General features: G+C 33.7%; 1 protein-coding gene across 1 annotated transcript in view; it reads left to right on the top strand.

The window, feature by feature from the left end:
- LOC111045323 (protein masquerade-like) overlaps positions 1–14,645 on the top strand; it is a 59,676-nt gene that overhangs the window by 17,922 nt on the left and 27,109 nt on the right. The window contains exons 2-4 of the mRNA XM_039427380.1: positions 7,686–7,984; positions 11,692–11,761; positions 13,228–14,112. Coding sequence (XP_039283314.1) covers positions 7,686–7,984; positions 11,692–11,761; positions 13,228–14,112 — 1,254 coding nt within the window. The remainder of the gene's footprint in view (positions 1–7,685; positions 7,985–11,691; positions 11,762–13,227; positions 14,113–14,645) is intronic.

The following is a 14,645-nucleotide window of genomic DNA, read 5'->3' as shown; positions in this document are numbered from 1 at the left end:
ATAATGATAATTCCTCACCACTGTTCAAATAATAGTTTCAAAGCTGATAATAGTATGCTACATTCATAATGAATGATTTTGATACTGATTCACATTATTATAATTTTTCAAAACATTCATAAGTTCTCAAGAAATAAAGTAGTATATATCGCTCAGTGCATAATACAAAAAATAAATTTCTCCACTACTTCATATATTTGTAGCATTATTCGTCAACGACATCTAAAATAAAAGATAACTTCATTTCATAAAAAATATCAGTGCAAAAATACAATGATAATTAATGCTTGTGTTTTTCATTGCAACTCATATTTATGGTACTTAGCTGTAAGATTATTTCACTATACCAGTAGTTATTTAATCACCGATGATGTAATTTAGATTAAATCGGAAAGCTTTATATTTACCTTTGGAAATATACTTCATAATGATTAGCATACTTATCCACACAGCATATAAATCTTATCCTGATTTGAAATTCCGAAGAATCTAGATGAATCATCACTTTCTACCTCTATTTCAATTCTGCCGGAATGATTCAACAATTTTGGGATATCCTGATTGTCAATGCTGGGTGATATGTTAAGTATTTTAGAGTGAGAATGTATGCCCAAGCTGCGATTTGGTAACGTACTCTAAAAAAGAGAACAATAAATTCTGCAACACCCCTTGCAAGTAAGACATAGAAAGTAACGGTGGAGAATGTAGGAAAAGAAGCTCTCAGTAGGTGATTCATTCTCAACACTGTCTAACACAGTTAGTTTATTGCATGTTCACTTTTGCCATGTCATCCGCATCTGCATACCATGATAAAATGAGAAGGAAGTACAGAGAGAGAAAAATTCGATTCAAGCAGAGAAATAATGAATTGAAGAGTAGTTGAAATAGACATAAGAGGGGGAATAACTCATGCTATTATTGAATAAAAAAAATTAATAGAGTTGTCACAGCCAACTCTAGTTGGAAATATAGACCTCAGAAAAAAGGCAACGAAACGTTGCATAACTATGTTCATTCGCTCACCTGGTCAGCCCGAGATGAAATCATCAGAAGCAGTTCGTAATTTTGAAATGAATAGGTTCAATACATCAATTTATAAATTGTATATAATGCAATCTAGCCAGCTTACTGCTAAACCCAGACCTACTCACTCACTATATTAGCTCATTGCCAACTCGTAGGGCGCGACTTGCAAGCTCCAACTAAAGATGAGTGTCAGTGGTGCTGTTCAATAAGTTGGTGTGTTGTTGGCAAGGTCACAGGTCACAGGTCACAGGTAGCCACATTTCGTAAGCTACGGGTGGGGGGAGGCTCAATCCACAGCAGCCGTGACATTGCTGCCTGATATATCACTGCAACATCCTTTATTTGGCTTTCTAGAGACCTTGATCACGGTGGGTCATTCACCTCGGATTAGTCTGATGCCTGTGTCACCATCACTATAGGCCTAATCGCTTACCCACACTGATGGCTGAGCAACAGTATTGGGGTAATGATATTTTTGATTTTTTACAACGTCGCAAAGTATATCACATGCTCAGTTTTATTTAATTTCATTTTCAGTAGGAAATTCATTTCAAATCCAGACTCAATTCACTATTGAATAATTCATGAATTATATTAACTAGACTTTATAGACTACTTTATTCACTTGGATATAGTTCAGTCATCAAGGCTTGTCCAGAATAAAGTGAAAAGTTTTCCCAGGAACCCCAAATTTCCAATTTTGAGCCCTCATATCTCTAGACAATTTTATAGTTATTCTACTTCTATAATTTATTCTATTATCAAAATAGAGATTCCTCTCAATTGAATCTTATTATTCTTATTGCTACACATAAAATGATTTTCAGTCATTCGCAAGGCATTAAAATACTATTTCTATCACAGAAGATTGATGAATTAGAATTAATTTTTTCCCACAAAATAATTATAAATATCACACCACAAGTATTTGCCAGAGAGGTACTTGTTTCTACTCATTTATTTATTAGGCTACTATGATGAATACCTCATGTATCAATATGAAATTATTCACATCATTTTCGTCTTTATTCACATTATATTTATTCACCATCTATGCTCAATAACAATGCCAACTGAATTGCACTTGTGTCAATAAATTAATAGAGAAAGATACTTTTCTGCATAAGAGCAAAAATTAATTATCGTGTGTGACCTCTTTCATTCAATCAATTTATTATTCAATAGGGAAATTTCCTCATGTCTCCATGTTATACTGACTTTGTTACAGTTATTCAATAACATCAATAATAATGGACCTTAGACCCACCTGTTAAAATGGCAATGTACCTATGTAACTTCTTTGTACCGTATACGACTTAGTTACATCATGTCTAGTAATAAAGAGAAATACTTAAGTCAGCCAAATAAATTGAATTGGAGTCAATCAGATGTCATTCGATTTCAAGCAACAGAGATAAGCAATAATGATGGAGAAGAAGGATATCAGGCTTGATGCTTTCATAATCATTCGCCGTCTCTCTCATTATGTCTGTTGCCCAATTTAATTCTGGGCAAGAATAAATTAAGGGTGGATCTTATTGGAGCATCAGATAAAATTCACAAAACTATTGTTTACTTATTAATTGTGAGCACTGAGAAATGAGTATGAGATACAGAACATTCATTTTTGCAGTCTTAAATACTTACATTACCAATCATCGATTATTGACTCAGTAGCTTCTACACCTTACGAGATTATAATAATATAAGCAAAATACAAAATGACTTAAACACACAGAAATTAAAGAGTTGAATTATCTGTTTGAAACTTAATTGTTGAATAATATCAACAAATAATTGATTATACAATGATACACAATATAATGAACTTCAAATGGAATCCATCACAAATTTTTGTGCTACAGACAAAATTCTATTAATACATTGGAAGTCTATAGTTATGCAGCTCTACAGTGTTGCAGATAGAAGAATAAATAATTAAAATTCACAGAGATATAACTGGAACCTTCGAGGAGGAAAACATTCATCTTGAACAATCTTTCACAAGTTTCATTTAAAATGAGTCCCCATTTTCACTTTCCTTGCCCTAGGTAAGGAATTAACCATAGGTAAGGAAAGTATTGCTTTCTGAAAAAAATTAAGGTACCCTGATTTCAAGTTTTCTATACGTTCCAAGATCCCCTGAGTCCAAAAACATGATTTTTGGGTGTTGGTCTGTGTGTATGTCTGTGAACACGATACCGATTGACTTGAAATTTTAAACCTAAGGTCCTTATAGCATGAGGATCCGACAACAAGAAATCGAATAGAATTAAATTCAAGATGGCGGAGAAAATGGCGGAAAATGACAAAAAACCATGTTTTTCACGGTTTTCTTGAGAACGGCTCTAACGATTTTCTTCTAATTTATACCCTGGATAGCTATTCATGAACCCTATCGACTGAAATAAGTCTCACCTATGAGAAAATTGAGGAGCTCTGTAATATTCTTGAGAAAAATGGATTTTGTTAAATTTCTATCACGTTTTTCTCGAAAATGACTCGACCGATTTTTTTTCAAATTCCTACCCTGTATAGTTATCTATCAGCTCTATCAACTGGCATGATCCTTCCTAGGAAACTAACAGGGGGTGTCCACCCCATTCTTGAGTAATGGACTATATAACCTCCTTCTCGTGCATGAGGTAGGTAGGTTAGAGCAGTTTATTCAAAAGAACACAGTCATATTCGAAATATTTTACCAGTAGAACAGCTGTTCTGACGACTTTTTAAAATCTCACAATTCACACAAAGGAGAATGTACTCTGAAAACAATATACACAATAGTTTGATCATATAGTTTTAAATGTGTAGCCGCCAATCGTCATTAAGTTATTCCCCTAAATTATTATTCCCGTTTAAGAATGAGGCTTTCAGTTCAATGCGCAAGGAAAGTTGTGTGAGTGTACCACACTAGATTTTTATTAATGATACTATTTCACCCAGACTAAATCATAGAATAAGTATAGAGGTATAAAATGACTTATTCTATTTACAGGTATACATAATAATGTGCGTATGCTTTCTCTATGACTATTCGTAATAAGCTTCTTGATATTTTCTAAACATCAAGGATTTATTGATGATCAATATTACTCCATAAATAGCATACATTTATAAACTAAGGATCAGTTTGATTACTTTATCAGATTGGTTGACAATTTGAATAATAAATAGCATGAATGGCCAAAAATGAGTTCTATTGAATGCCCAATTCCTATAATTTATTTCAGGAGAATCCCCTATTTACTTGTATATATTGTTAAATAATTTTGAATGCCGATTATATAGTGGTCTCAGATCTATCCAGAATTGTGTAAATGATGTTGAACTGGGCTGGGATTACCATAACACATGATAATAACATCACACACTATAGTAGTGCGCACTACCGTGGGTGCGCGTGCGGGCGACTAACGGGTTACCGGACGCGTCACAGTGTAACGGTCGGGACCCCAAAAAAGAAAAACGAAATGAGAAAGAAGAAGATGGAATGAGGGACGGGGTGAAGACCGGGAGAGAGCAAGGACGCAGTAGACCATCAGGTGGACAAGAGGTTGTTATCAGATGTGGAGGATGAGGAAGAGGTGTATTTCAAATCAAATCAAGTTTTATTCAATGATATCGCTTACATGACAAATACCATTATACAAATGATATCACAGATCATTGAATACAATACGGTTTGCTTAAGAAAATTCTTGTCTGCAAACAGGAGTGAAATACATTTAGAACTCAACTAAAAATGCTTATCTATAAACTCAAATGAAAATACTTATCTTAATTGAATTTATTTATCTTAATCCATCCCCCCCCACACACACACACACACACACACACACACACACACACACACACACACACACACACACACCGTGGAGAAATAATAATAATCATTAATAAAACACTGAAAGAATTGAAACAAGTGACTGTCAAGGTGATTGAATCATCTAAGAATGATAAAAAGCTCATTTATCTCAACTGGAGAATGATCCATCAACCATAGGTGTAATTTAGATTTGTAAGATTTAAGATTATTTGAATTTATAATCTCGACGGGCAGACTATTGGAAAATGTAGAACCCACATATTAATAGAAGGAGGAGTGATAGGAAAAGGAGGAGGAGAAAGAGGAGGAGGAGGAATCTCCTACATTACGGAACAAAGTAGATGGAAGAGAAAGAGCGGGTAGTACAAAGATTAGAAATAGAATAAAACCTGAATAGGAAAGATGAAGAGAGTGGAGATTAAATTTGAAGAAATTTCTGTTGAATTTGGAAATAGGTGATTGTTTAGAGAAAAATTTCGGGCATAATGAGGAAGAGGACCTGAAAGAGGGAAAGACAGTAAAGGGAAATGATGAGCTTCAAAGACACATTTGATAATAATTAAAGATAAAATAATTAAATGTACATTTGAATCTATAGTATTTGAATCTTTAATTAATTGATTGTGGTCTTGTGAGAGAATTGGATAGATTTTAATTTAAAAAAACGGTAATATCGAAGAAGTCTTTTAATGAAGAGAATAACAAGAAAACCTGAAATATCAAAGAAGTGGTTCAATGAACTAGGAGTTGAATGAAAACAAAATAATCATGAGAAAGCATGAAGATGAGAAATGAAAATGGATAGGGGAATCCAGTTCAAAGAATACAAGTTGAGGACTCAGAAGAAGCAGAAGAAGAATAGAGAGAAGTTGGAGGAGGCGTGTTTGCGCTATTTTCAAGGCCAGACCAATCTCTCCTCTTTCTCATTCGAACATCGTTTCTCTTTCTTCTTAGTGAATAATGAACTCACACCTTGACTGTTGTAGTAGTAGTTGTTTGGCAACCACATGGGTTGAGGAATGTAACAGTATGTAGTTTGAATCAGCTGTATGCACGTCTTGCTGAAGAAATTTCACTGGTGGTTGACAAAAATCCAAGGGGTGCCAATCGAAACCAACGATCTATATAAATACTAACGTTAGTTAGTTATATAGATCGTTGATCGGAACACGCTTCGAACAAAAATCCTCGAAGAAGATGTTTTATTGTTGAAGAAATATTCTGCAGTGCCACTCGCTCTTTTGAACTTGGGCATCGTATTCAGTAGTGTAGGTCTGTAGTTAATACTAATTCTGAAGAACGTGAATTAATTGGAGTTTATTTCAAATAACAACATCGAGTATCTCGAGTACGAGTATCACTCAAAATATAAAAGACCCTGCACATAATATAACATATATTATCTTATAATATTATCAATCCCGGTTATATGTATAACTTGTGCCCCAGTTATTGACTACGGTCAGTCAGCTTAGCTTCCTCTACACAGATCTTAGCACCATTTTTTCTCAATAATAGTAATGTGAAATATGTATTTGCCCAAAAAAATCTTGGTTTGTACTTGAAAAAATATCTGGTTGATTCACATGGTTAGGATATTATGCCAGAGCGATTCTGGAGATCGATAGGATGATTTCCATTAAAGTTATTAGTTGATAGTATATTATAATTTCTTAAAGTACAGGTATACAAATTACACACTATTAATAGTAATAGATCATAAGGTAGGCTACTTACTTGTTCTTGTTAGATGAAAATCAATATTATTAGTTGTTGCATTCTTGCTGTTCAATTCCTATTTTTATTCTTATTGTTGAAATTACTATTGTAATGAACCTCTTATATCTCTTGTAAAGTCTTTTTTCCATCCGATATTTATTAATTTCCCATGATGTTCTTATGTTTATAATGTCTAACATGTTTACTGATTCTTAGTTGCATGCAATTAAGGCTGTGCAAAGGCTAAAAATAAGCGTTCTTCTGGTGATTTTTTCAAAGTTTTTCGATTTGTATGATATACAAACATGTATGATATTTGTATGATAACGCTATCAAAATGATAGAGTTATCTCAAGAAAACATTTTTTTCGATCATTTTTTTGAGATTTGAGCGCCTAAAGTTTAAATTTTTAGGACAGAACATTTCAAATTCGGTAAGAGATATAGATCCATGAGATTTAGAGGATAAATTAATTCTTCATGGTATTGTTGATTGAATAAAACAATTTTTTTTGAAAATATCAATTTTTAGAGAAAGTTATACAATTTACCAAAAATAACTCAACTAAAGTTATTTTTGGTCATTATTAGTAAATTGAATAACTCTCTAAAAAATGATATTTTCAGAAAATGATTGTTTTATTAAATCAACGATATCATGAAGAATTATCTAAATCTCATGGATTTATCTCTTATCGAATTTGAAATGTTCTGTCCCAAAAATTTAAACTTTAGGCGCTCATGCCTCAAAAAGTAATGATCTGAAAAAAATGTTTTTCTGGGAAAACTTTTCCATTTTGATAGATTGATGATTTACGAATCAAAAAACTTTGAAAAATATCACCAGTAGAAAATTTATTTTTAACCTTTGCACAGCCTTAACTTGCCGAACGAAGTTCGGCTGGCTCCCTCCCCAAGCTAGAGCTTGTTCTTTTGAGGAAGTAGTTCTTAATCTTCCATTTCATGAAATAATTTCATTATTACAGTGTATATAGTTCATTTTTCTTGTAATTTCTGAGGAATAAATAAATAAAATTGTTATTTTATGTAACTTAAATTTATTGCGATTGGAAATTTAATCGGATCCATGATGTATTTGTGTATGTTTCAGGTCTACTAGAAACAATCACCAGTACAGCGGACAGCAAAGACTGCCCGGGCATGTGCGTGCACACTCTGGCCACACTGATGTGCTACGAGGTGCTCGAAGACATCCCCTGCCCCTCACCCAGCATGCGCTGTTGCCTGGACACACCGCCCCCCAACGCAACCAGCACTGCCGCCTCCAACACCAGCTCTGCCGCCCCTTCACCGCCTCCGAGGCCCGCCTCGCCGCCTCCGGCCGATCCGCCCCATAAACAGCCGCCGCCGCAACCGCCTCTGCCTCCAAACAATACTATCAGGCCTTCGGTGGGTAGCCTACTCATCAAAGACCCACAATGCCTATGCCTTCCCAATGATAGCTCTTACTTGAAATTGAAGCCCGCCATTGGGGTATTTTAGCACGAGATATTATATATATATTATAGGTTACAAAGGCATTGGTATGTAATAATCTTATAGGTTGCCCCCTCAATGGCCGATTTCAATTCCAAGTAAGACACTAGCGCTGCATGTGAGTATGTACCTTTAAGGTCTTTGGTACTCAATAGTCAATACCATTCATTATTCACAGAGTATAGAAAGTAGGCCTATAATGACATAGTATTTATGTCACCGTGTATTAATTCAATTTAGTGTCACGGTTCAATTCGGCATTCGATTAACATTGGTTTGCTATCCTTGTCTGTTGTTAGACTAAGCACATAGCTCTTATCATTCACAACTCCCACTCTCTCTTTCCAATCTCAGATATATATAGAGATAAAAATTTAATTTTGATCTCCATTATCGATAACAAAATGATTTCATACTATGAATCTACTATGAATTTGTAACATGTATTAATTTTGGCAATAAAAAAATATTATTATAAAAAGGTGATTTGTGGGAGTATGGAGGGTGAAAGTCCTATTGAATTAACAACGAGTCTGTTTAATAATTCAACTTGTTTCTGGAATTTTCTTATTTATACACCATTACACTCATGCACTACACCCCTAATATTGATTGTCAAATTCTTTTTGCACTATGTGAAAATATTTTATTTTTTTAGTTATATTCTATTATTATATTATAATAATATAATATTATAGTGAACCACAAACATATTTAATCTCAATCAAGAAAATTTATGATTGAATCATAAAAAATAATATATCCCCTTGAATCAAATATATTTCATTATTATTATTTGACTGATAAATTTAATAATTTATATAAATAAACAAACGTTCAATTGAGAATTTCGTTTAATAATAATTTATTAATAAGCATTTGAACAATAATGCAACTTCCAATTTGTTTCCATCTGCAAATATATTTCAGTTAGAAATGATCATTATTAACAAAAATCAACAATATTGGTATTTATTTTTTATTTATTTATTCTTATGGCTTCTATCGGTAGAGAGATCCTTTCGGATGTTCTGCCTTCCGTATTACCCAATGTCATTTTATATCAACACTCAATGGTATGAAATAACCGGATGACTTGAATCATAGCTATCTACCATTAGTCCAGTCACTATATACATTGGTGCATGCAATTTATATTGTAGTTCTGATTTTTTATATATTATTTGGGTACATAAGAGAAGTCCAGAACCAATTTCTTCATGCAAAATTTCCTTGTCCTAGATACAGGGTGGCCCAAAAACCTCATATTTTCGGCTCATTCTCCAGTTCTCAGCTATTTCTGCCAAATCTCGTAATCGGACAGAAAAAATTACTCTTGCTTTTTCTTAGATTATAAAATTCAGAATAAAATGAGATCATTCGGAACTCTCTATCTCTAATGAGTACAGATTTCAACACAATTTGAGAAAATAATGAAAACTACACTACTTCACAGATGATTTAGAACATCAATAAATTTTATAAGAACATTCAGATATCAATTAAAACATTAAACTTCACTTATATGGAAAAATTTCAAGAGGACAAAATACATCGACCAGCCAAGCTTTCAGCCATCTTTTGAGGGAAAAACCTAAAAGTTCCAAGGCCCCACCTAAACACGTCATCATTGCCAACCCCACGAATGCAAAATTATAAGTTTACAATTTATTCTCAATAAAACTTTATTTTTTAATCTGTTTTGAATTTTTTTAACCTTTATGTTGTTTATAATTATTTGTTAATTCAGAAAGAGAATTTTACTACAATATTTCAACATATGAGTATTTTAACATTACTAACAGCTGATAAAAATTTCCAGAAAATGTTAAGTCCACATACTGATTACACAGATATTGACTATCGATTTTTATTGAGAAAAATGTAATATCACACTGGACTGTTCAATAAACTGATTAGAAGAGGAACAGTTTTGGATATAGCATATAGGCCTACGCCGGTCGCCTTTTCATAAAGTATAATCATTGTTATTCTCTGGACAATAGCAAAATCCCAAAATAACTATCCTCTTTCTACAGATCTTGGCCGAAAGTACCCACTACCCATCATGATGATGGGCCCTCGTTTTATATCCTCAGGGATACTGTAGTGGATTTTGAGCCACACATCATCTATATTAGGCCTATAGGCCTACTTCTGTCTTAAATTCGAGCTAGATAGATATCATGCTATAGCCTGCAGTATATTCCATATGCAACTGATATTACAGTCTCTTCGATCTGAGAACATAACCTATTTTTTCGGACATTTTATTATTTATCAAAATTTGGGATCAGAATAGTTTTGGGCTATGCCTGTTGTTCTATCCCGATCATATTCATATGATTTGTAATTGTATCGTAAAATAAACTGGCTGCTTTCCTCTTCTCAGATTATCACTTTCGTCATGTGAGTTATTTTGTAGAGCCTGCAACATGTTGTTACGATACAAACACCTAGTTAATACCAGTTTAACGTTTCTCCTAAATGAGTGTGAGATTGAGACCTCACTTACTACTTTAGCTCACTACCATACTGTCTAAATGTCTGGTATCTACATCTCATTGGATAGAGATACCATATTACGGTACCACATAATTATAATAAGATTGATATTCAAATTCGATTTTATTTCACATATTAAAATACGATATCACAATAGAAGATTATATTTTAAGAATGGGAATGTTGAGATCATTAGAAAAATATATATTTCTGAGGAGATAAGATAAAATGGAATATTTTGAAATACAGCATCTTAGAAGTTGGTATGCAACTTTTTTTAACTGTTGATTGAATGACCACTGGCTGAATAGGCTCTACGTATTCCAAATATCACTGGCCAATAAAAAACTATATATTCACTTAATTCCCATAACAAAATGAGTGTAGAGTTTATGCATAAGGACCCAATCCCAATGTGTATGGATACATGCGATTTTGGTCATCTGTTTTGTTCTACTCCTTGAAGATGATTTCATCAGTTTATTGTTGACCAGTTTGTGTTGAACAAACTGGTATTTCTTTAATGCGAGTTAGCATACTCAGTTATTAGATATTAATTTTCAACAAAATATTTTCCTCATTCTTTTAAGTTTTCGATACTTTTATAAGCACAATTAATGATAACTTGTTTTCATATAGGTAAATAAATACCCAGAAAGAAGTGTATGGTAGGTATCATTATATTTATATATTGTTGTTATCAGTCATTTTTTCATCAGCAACAATCTTTGAACAAGATTGACAAAATGTCATTCTTCAATTTTTATTTTGTTTTATTTCATTTTTTGATCAAGTACTTTCAATCTCATTTTTTATACTTTGTTTGGTTCTTCACCTTTGTTGCTACTGATTTCAGGTCAAATAAGGACCAGATTATTATTCATTTCAGATAGAAATTATTATATTGTAACTATTACTAAGTAATAAAAATGATAGAAGAAACTGTAATAACGAATGCATAATAAAAATAAATTCGCAATACACATTCAATTTCAAAAGTGTGTTCAGTTGTTGTACGTGATGATTTTCAGTTAGTTGAACTTCAACTGATATAATTTTTCAAACAATAATGTTTCATTTCATTCATTATTGATGATATTTATTGAATATTTCAGCCACCTGATCCAATGCCAATGAGGCCTGACCCAACCAAAGCTCCTCAACAAAATAATAAGGATGACCCTGGTGAGTTTTATCAATTCAAAACTTTTAATATGGATTTGATCACTTGAATTCACTTGGTACTTATTTTCACTTGTATTCAGCCTTCAAGTTAGTTTACGAAGTTCCTTTGAAGATATTATAAGATGGGTATTAACAGTAGGACTGATATGGAATATGAGGTAAAACAGAGCATTACATTACTTCTGCACATATTTTTTTTCAATTCACTATTATCATGGATTAACCTATATGTTTTCATAGAACACAAAGCATTCAAAACGTATATAATACATGGAAGTGCAGATTGTATCAAAATTAGAGAAATATTCATCATTTCATAACTTAAGCTTTCTTAAACAGAACCTGCTGGTGAGCCTAGATCTCTTGGGATATAATAAAAACGTAGTAAAAGAAGCTAGTATTAGAAAAAGCATAGCATTAAAAGCATATGCGAAAGAATAATATTGAAAGCATTTCACAAAAGATTATTACTTAATAGCTTTGAATTACAATCTTTTATAAAACATAAAAAGTAAAATAGCTTACATGATATAAATGAAAAAAAATCCTTTTTAATACATAGCCCTAATATAAGCAAAAGAAAATCCTATATGGAAATAAGAAAGATTTTGCACATAAAAACGACATAATAGGTACCTTTTATCGATCTGAATGGAAATTCACCAGAGACTTATCTATATGGCATTTCAAGTACATACATAAAAGGAATTTTAGTTTGAAAAAACTCATTTTAAAACCATACTCAAACCATAATAATTAAACAGTGAAATCAAAATAATATAAAAATATGATGTAAATAGATGTGTTCGCTCGAATGTAGTGATTACTGGAGAAATTGGCAATTTTATATGCTATCCAAAACACATTTCTTCGATTCCTTTATTTCACCAGACTGTTAAGCTGTTTGATTCTCATAAAGTAATATGTTGTATATGTTTGGTGTTATATGAATCTGCAATACAAATACAGTCATTTTATTTGTTAGATCTCGGTGGTGAAACCAGTTCCCAATATATCTGTAATAAGCTCTAGTCAGTGTTGCAGAGTTGTTTTTACCAATTCTGATGAAAGGAGTCATAATACTTCTTTTAATACTTCTAATGGAAATACAGAATGAGATGCTCCTATTTTTCAATAATATTATAATTCCAAAATATTTCATTAAGCCTATTATATAATTGAATGATTAATAAATTATCTTTGGGGGTTTTCCATTTCCTCACACAGTATTTCTCCAGTAGAACCATGGAAGGAGACAAATCACGACTGACATTTGAGACGACTGAATTGAATTGTTACTATTTTTTTGTTTAATATTTATTCTTTTTTGAGACGGAAGAGCAAACTCGAAATTTATAAGCTGACTAATATTTCCATACTTTTTGGATAGACTCTTGATGTCAATAATTTGTTTATAGTAATTAAAGAATGTGATTCTATAGTTCTTTTTTTTTGTTTGTTTGCAGGCAAGAGTTGTCCGGGCGTGTGCGTGGCTGAGCGAATAGCCGACTACTGCGAAGCGGTGCTTGATGCGCAAAGTCTATGCAAAGCGGGACTTCGCTGTTGTGTGGCACAGGATGCTTATGGCGACAAAGTCCCTCCACACATGATCATTATGGACCGGAACACTTCTAGACCAAGCTCGGCTCCATCGACACCTCCCACCTCCTCACATTATCAACACAACTCTCAACAAAACAACAACAATCATCAACAAAACAATAATAATAAAAATAATTATCAACAGAATAATAATAATAGTCAACAGAACAACAATAATTACCAAAATAATCAACAGAATACACCAGCAGCTCGTCCACCCCCTCGCCCAATAAAACAGTGTGGTGGTGAATGTGTGAATGGATTTGTTGCTTTATTTTGTGATGAAATAGATCTTGATGCCTTTTGCTCGGATGAAATGTCCTGTTGCATCACAAATGCCCCCTCACCAACAATCCAACCATCTCCCCCACCACAATCCCAATCGCACTGGACCAGACCACACACAACTACAACAACCCCTGCGCCCACACGCGCAACCCCCACCACCACCACAGCTTCCCCCACCACCAGCCAACCCCTCCAACGGTGTCCTGGGTTCTGCTTGCTCAGCATCATGGCTGCATTCTGTGAACGACCATCGGTGCTCGTGCCGCACACGTCCAACTGCCAGCGTGGCTCGATCTGTTGTGACAACACAAGGCAGGCCCCCCAGCAGAGGCCAAGGCCTAAGCCCACCAGCCAGCCGACAAGCACCACCACCTCAACCACAACCACGCCCGCCCCACCTGATTCGAGGCCCGACTGTCCTGGATCATGCATTGTGTCCTACTTGTCCTTCACCTGTTTCAGTGAGTAGGAGTATGTTGTTCGTCAACAACAATCAGGGTTAACAGCAAACAAGGGTTCTGATCTATTAGTTACTGTTATTTTTTGTTGTAATGAGGATACTTTCTTGAAGACTATCTAATTATCATACACCACCTTTCATGTAGGTAGTCAAAATATCCCAGAACCCAAGCTGCATGGATCAGAGTGGATTGCTAGATGGATTACCTACCAAATCAGCCAGTGGCGAATTTCAAGAAAGCAAGCAGGACTTTGAGCTGGAAGGGCTCTCATCTGAAACTTCACTATTACTATGTTCATGTTTTGCTATGTGATAATTATTGCACCAAGAATTATTCTCTCTGAAACAGAAACTGTTACTTTATTTTCAATACTTTAAAGTTCACTAGTTCAAAACAATGAACCTTATTCATATTGGAATGTTTATCACATTCCACAGTAAATCAGATATTCAGGGCAAACAGATCACTTGACTATTCGTGACTTTGAGTTATCCAGAAAAATATATTCTCATAAAGTGTATTCCACTGATTTC

Source organism: Nilaparvata lugens, chromosome 4, assembly GCF_014356525.2.
Source record: "Nilaparvata lugens isolate BPH chromosome 4, ASM1435652v1, whole genome shotgun sequence".
NCBI lineage: Eukaryota > Metazoa > Arthropoda > Insecta > Hemiptera > Delphacidae > Nilaparvata > Nilaparvata lugens.
Note: the sequence above shows the minus strand (reverse complement) of the source record. Positions and strands in the feature narration are given on the sequence as shown.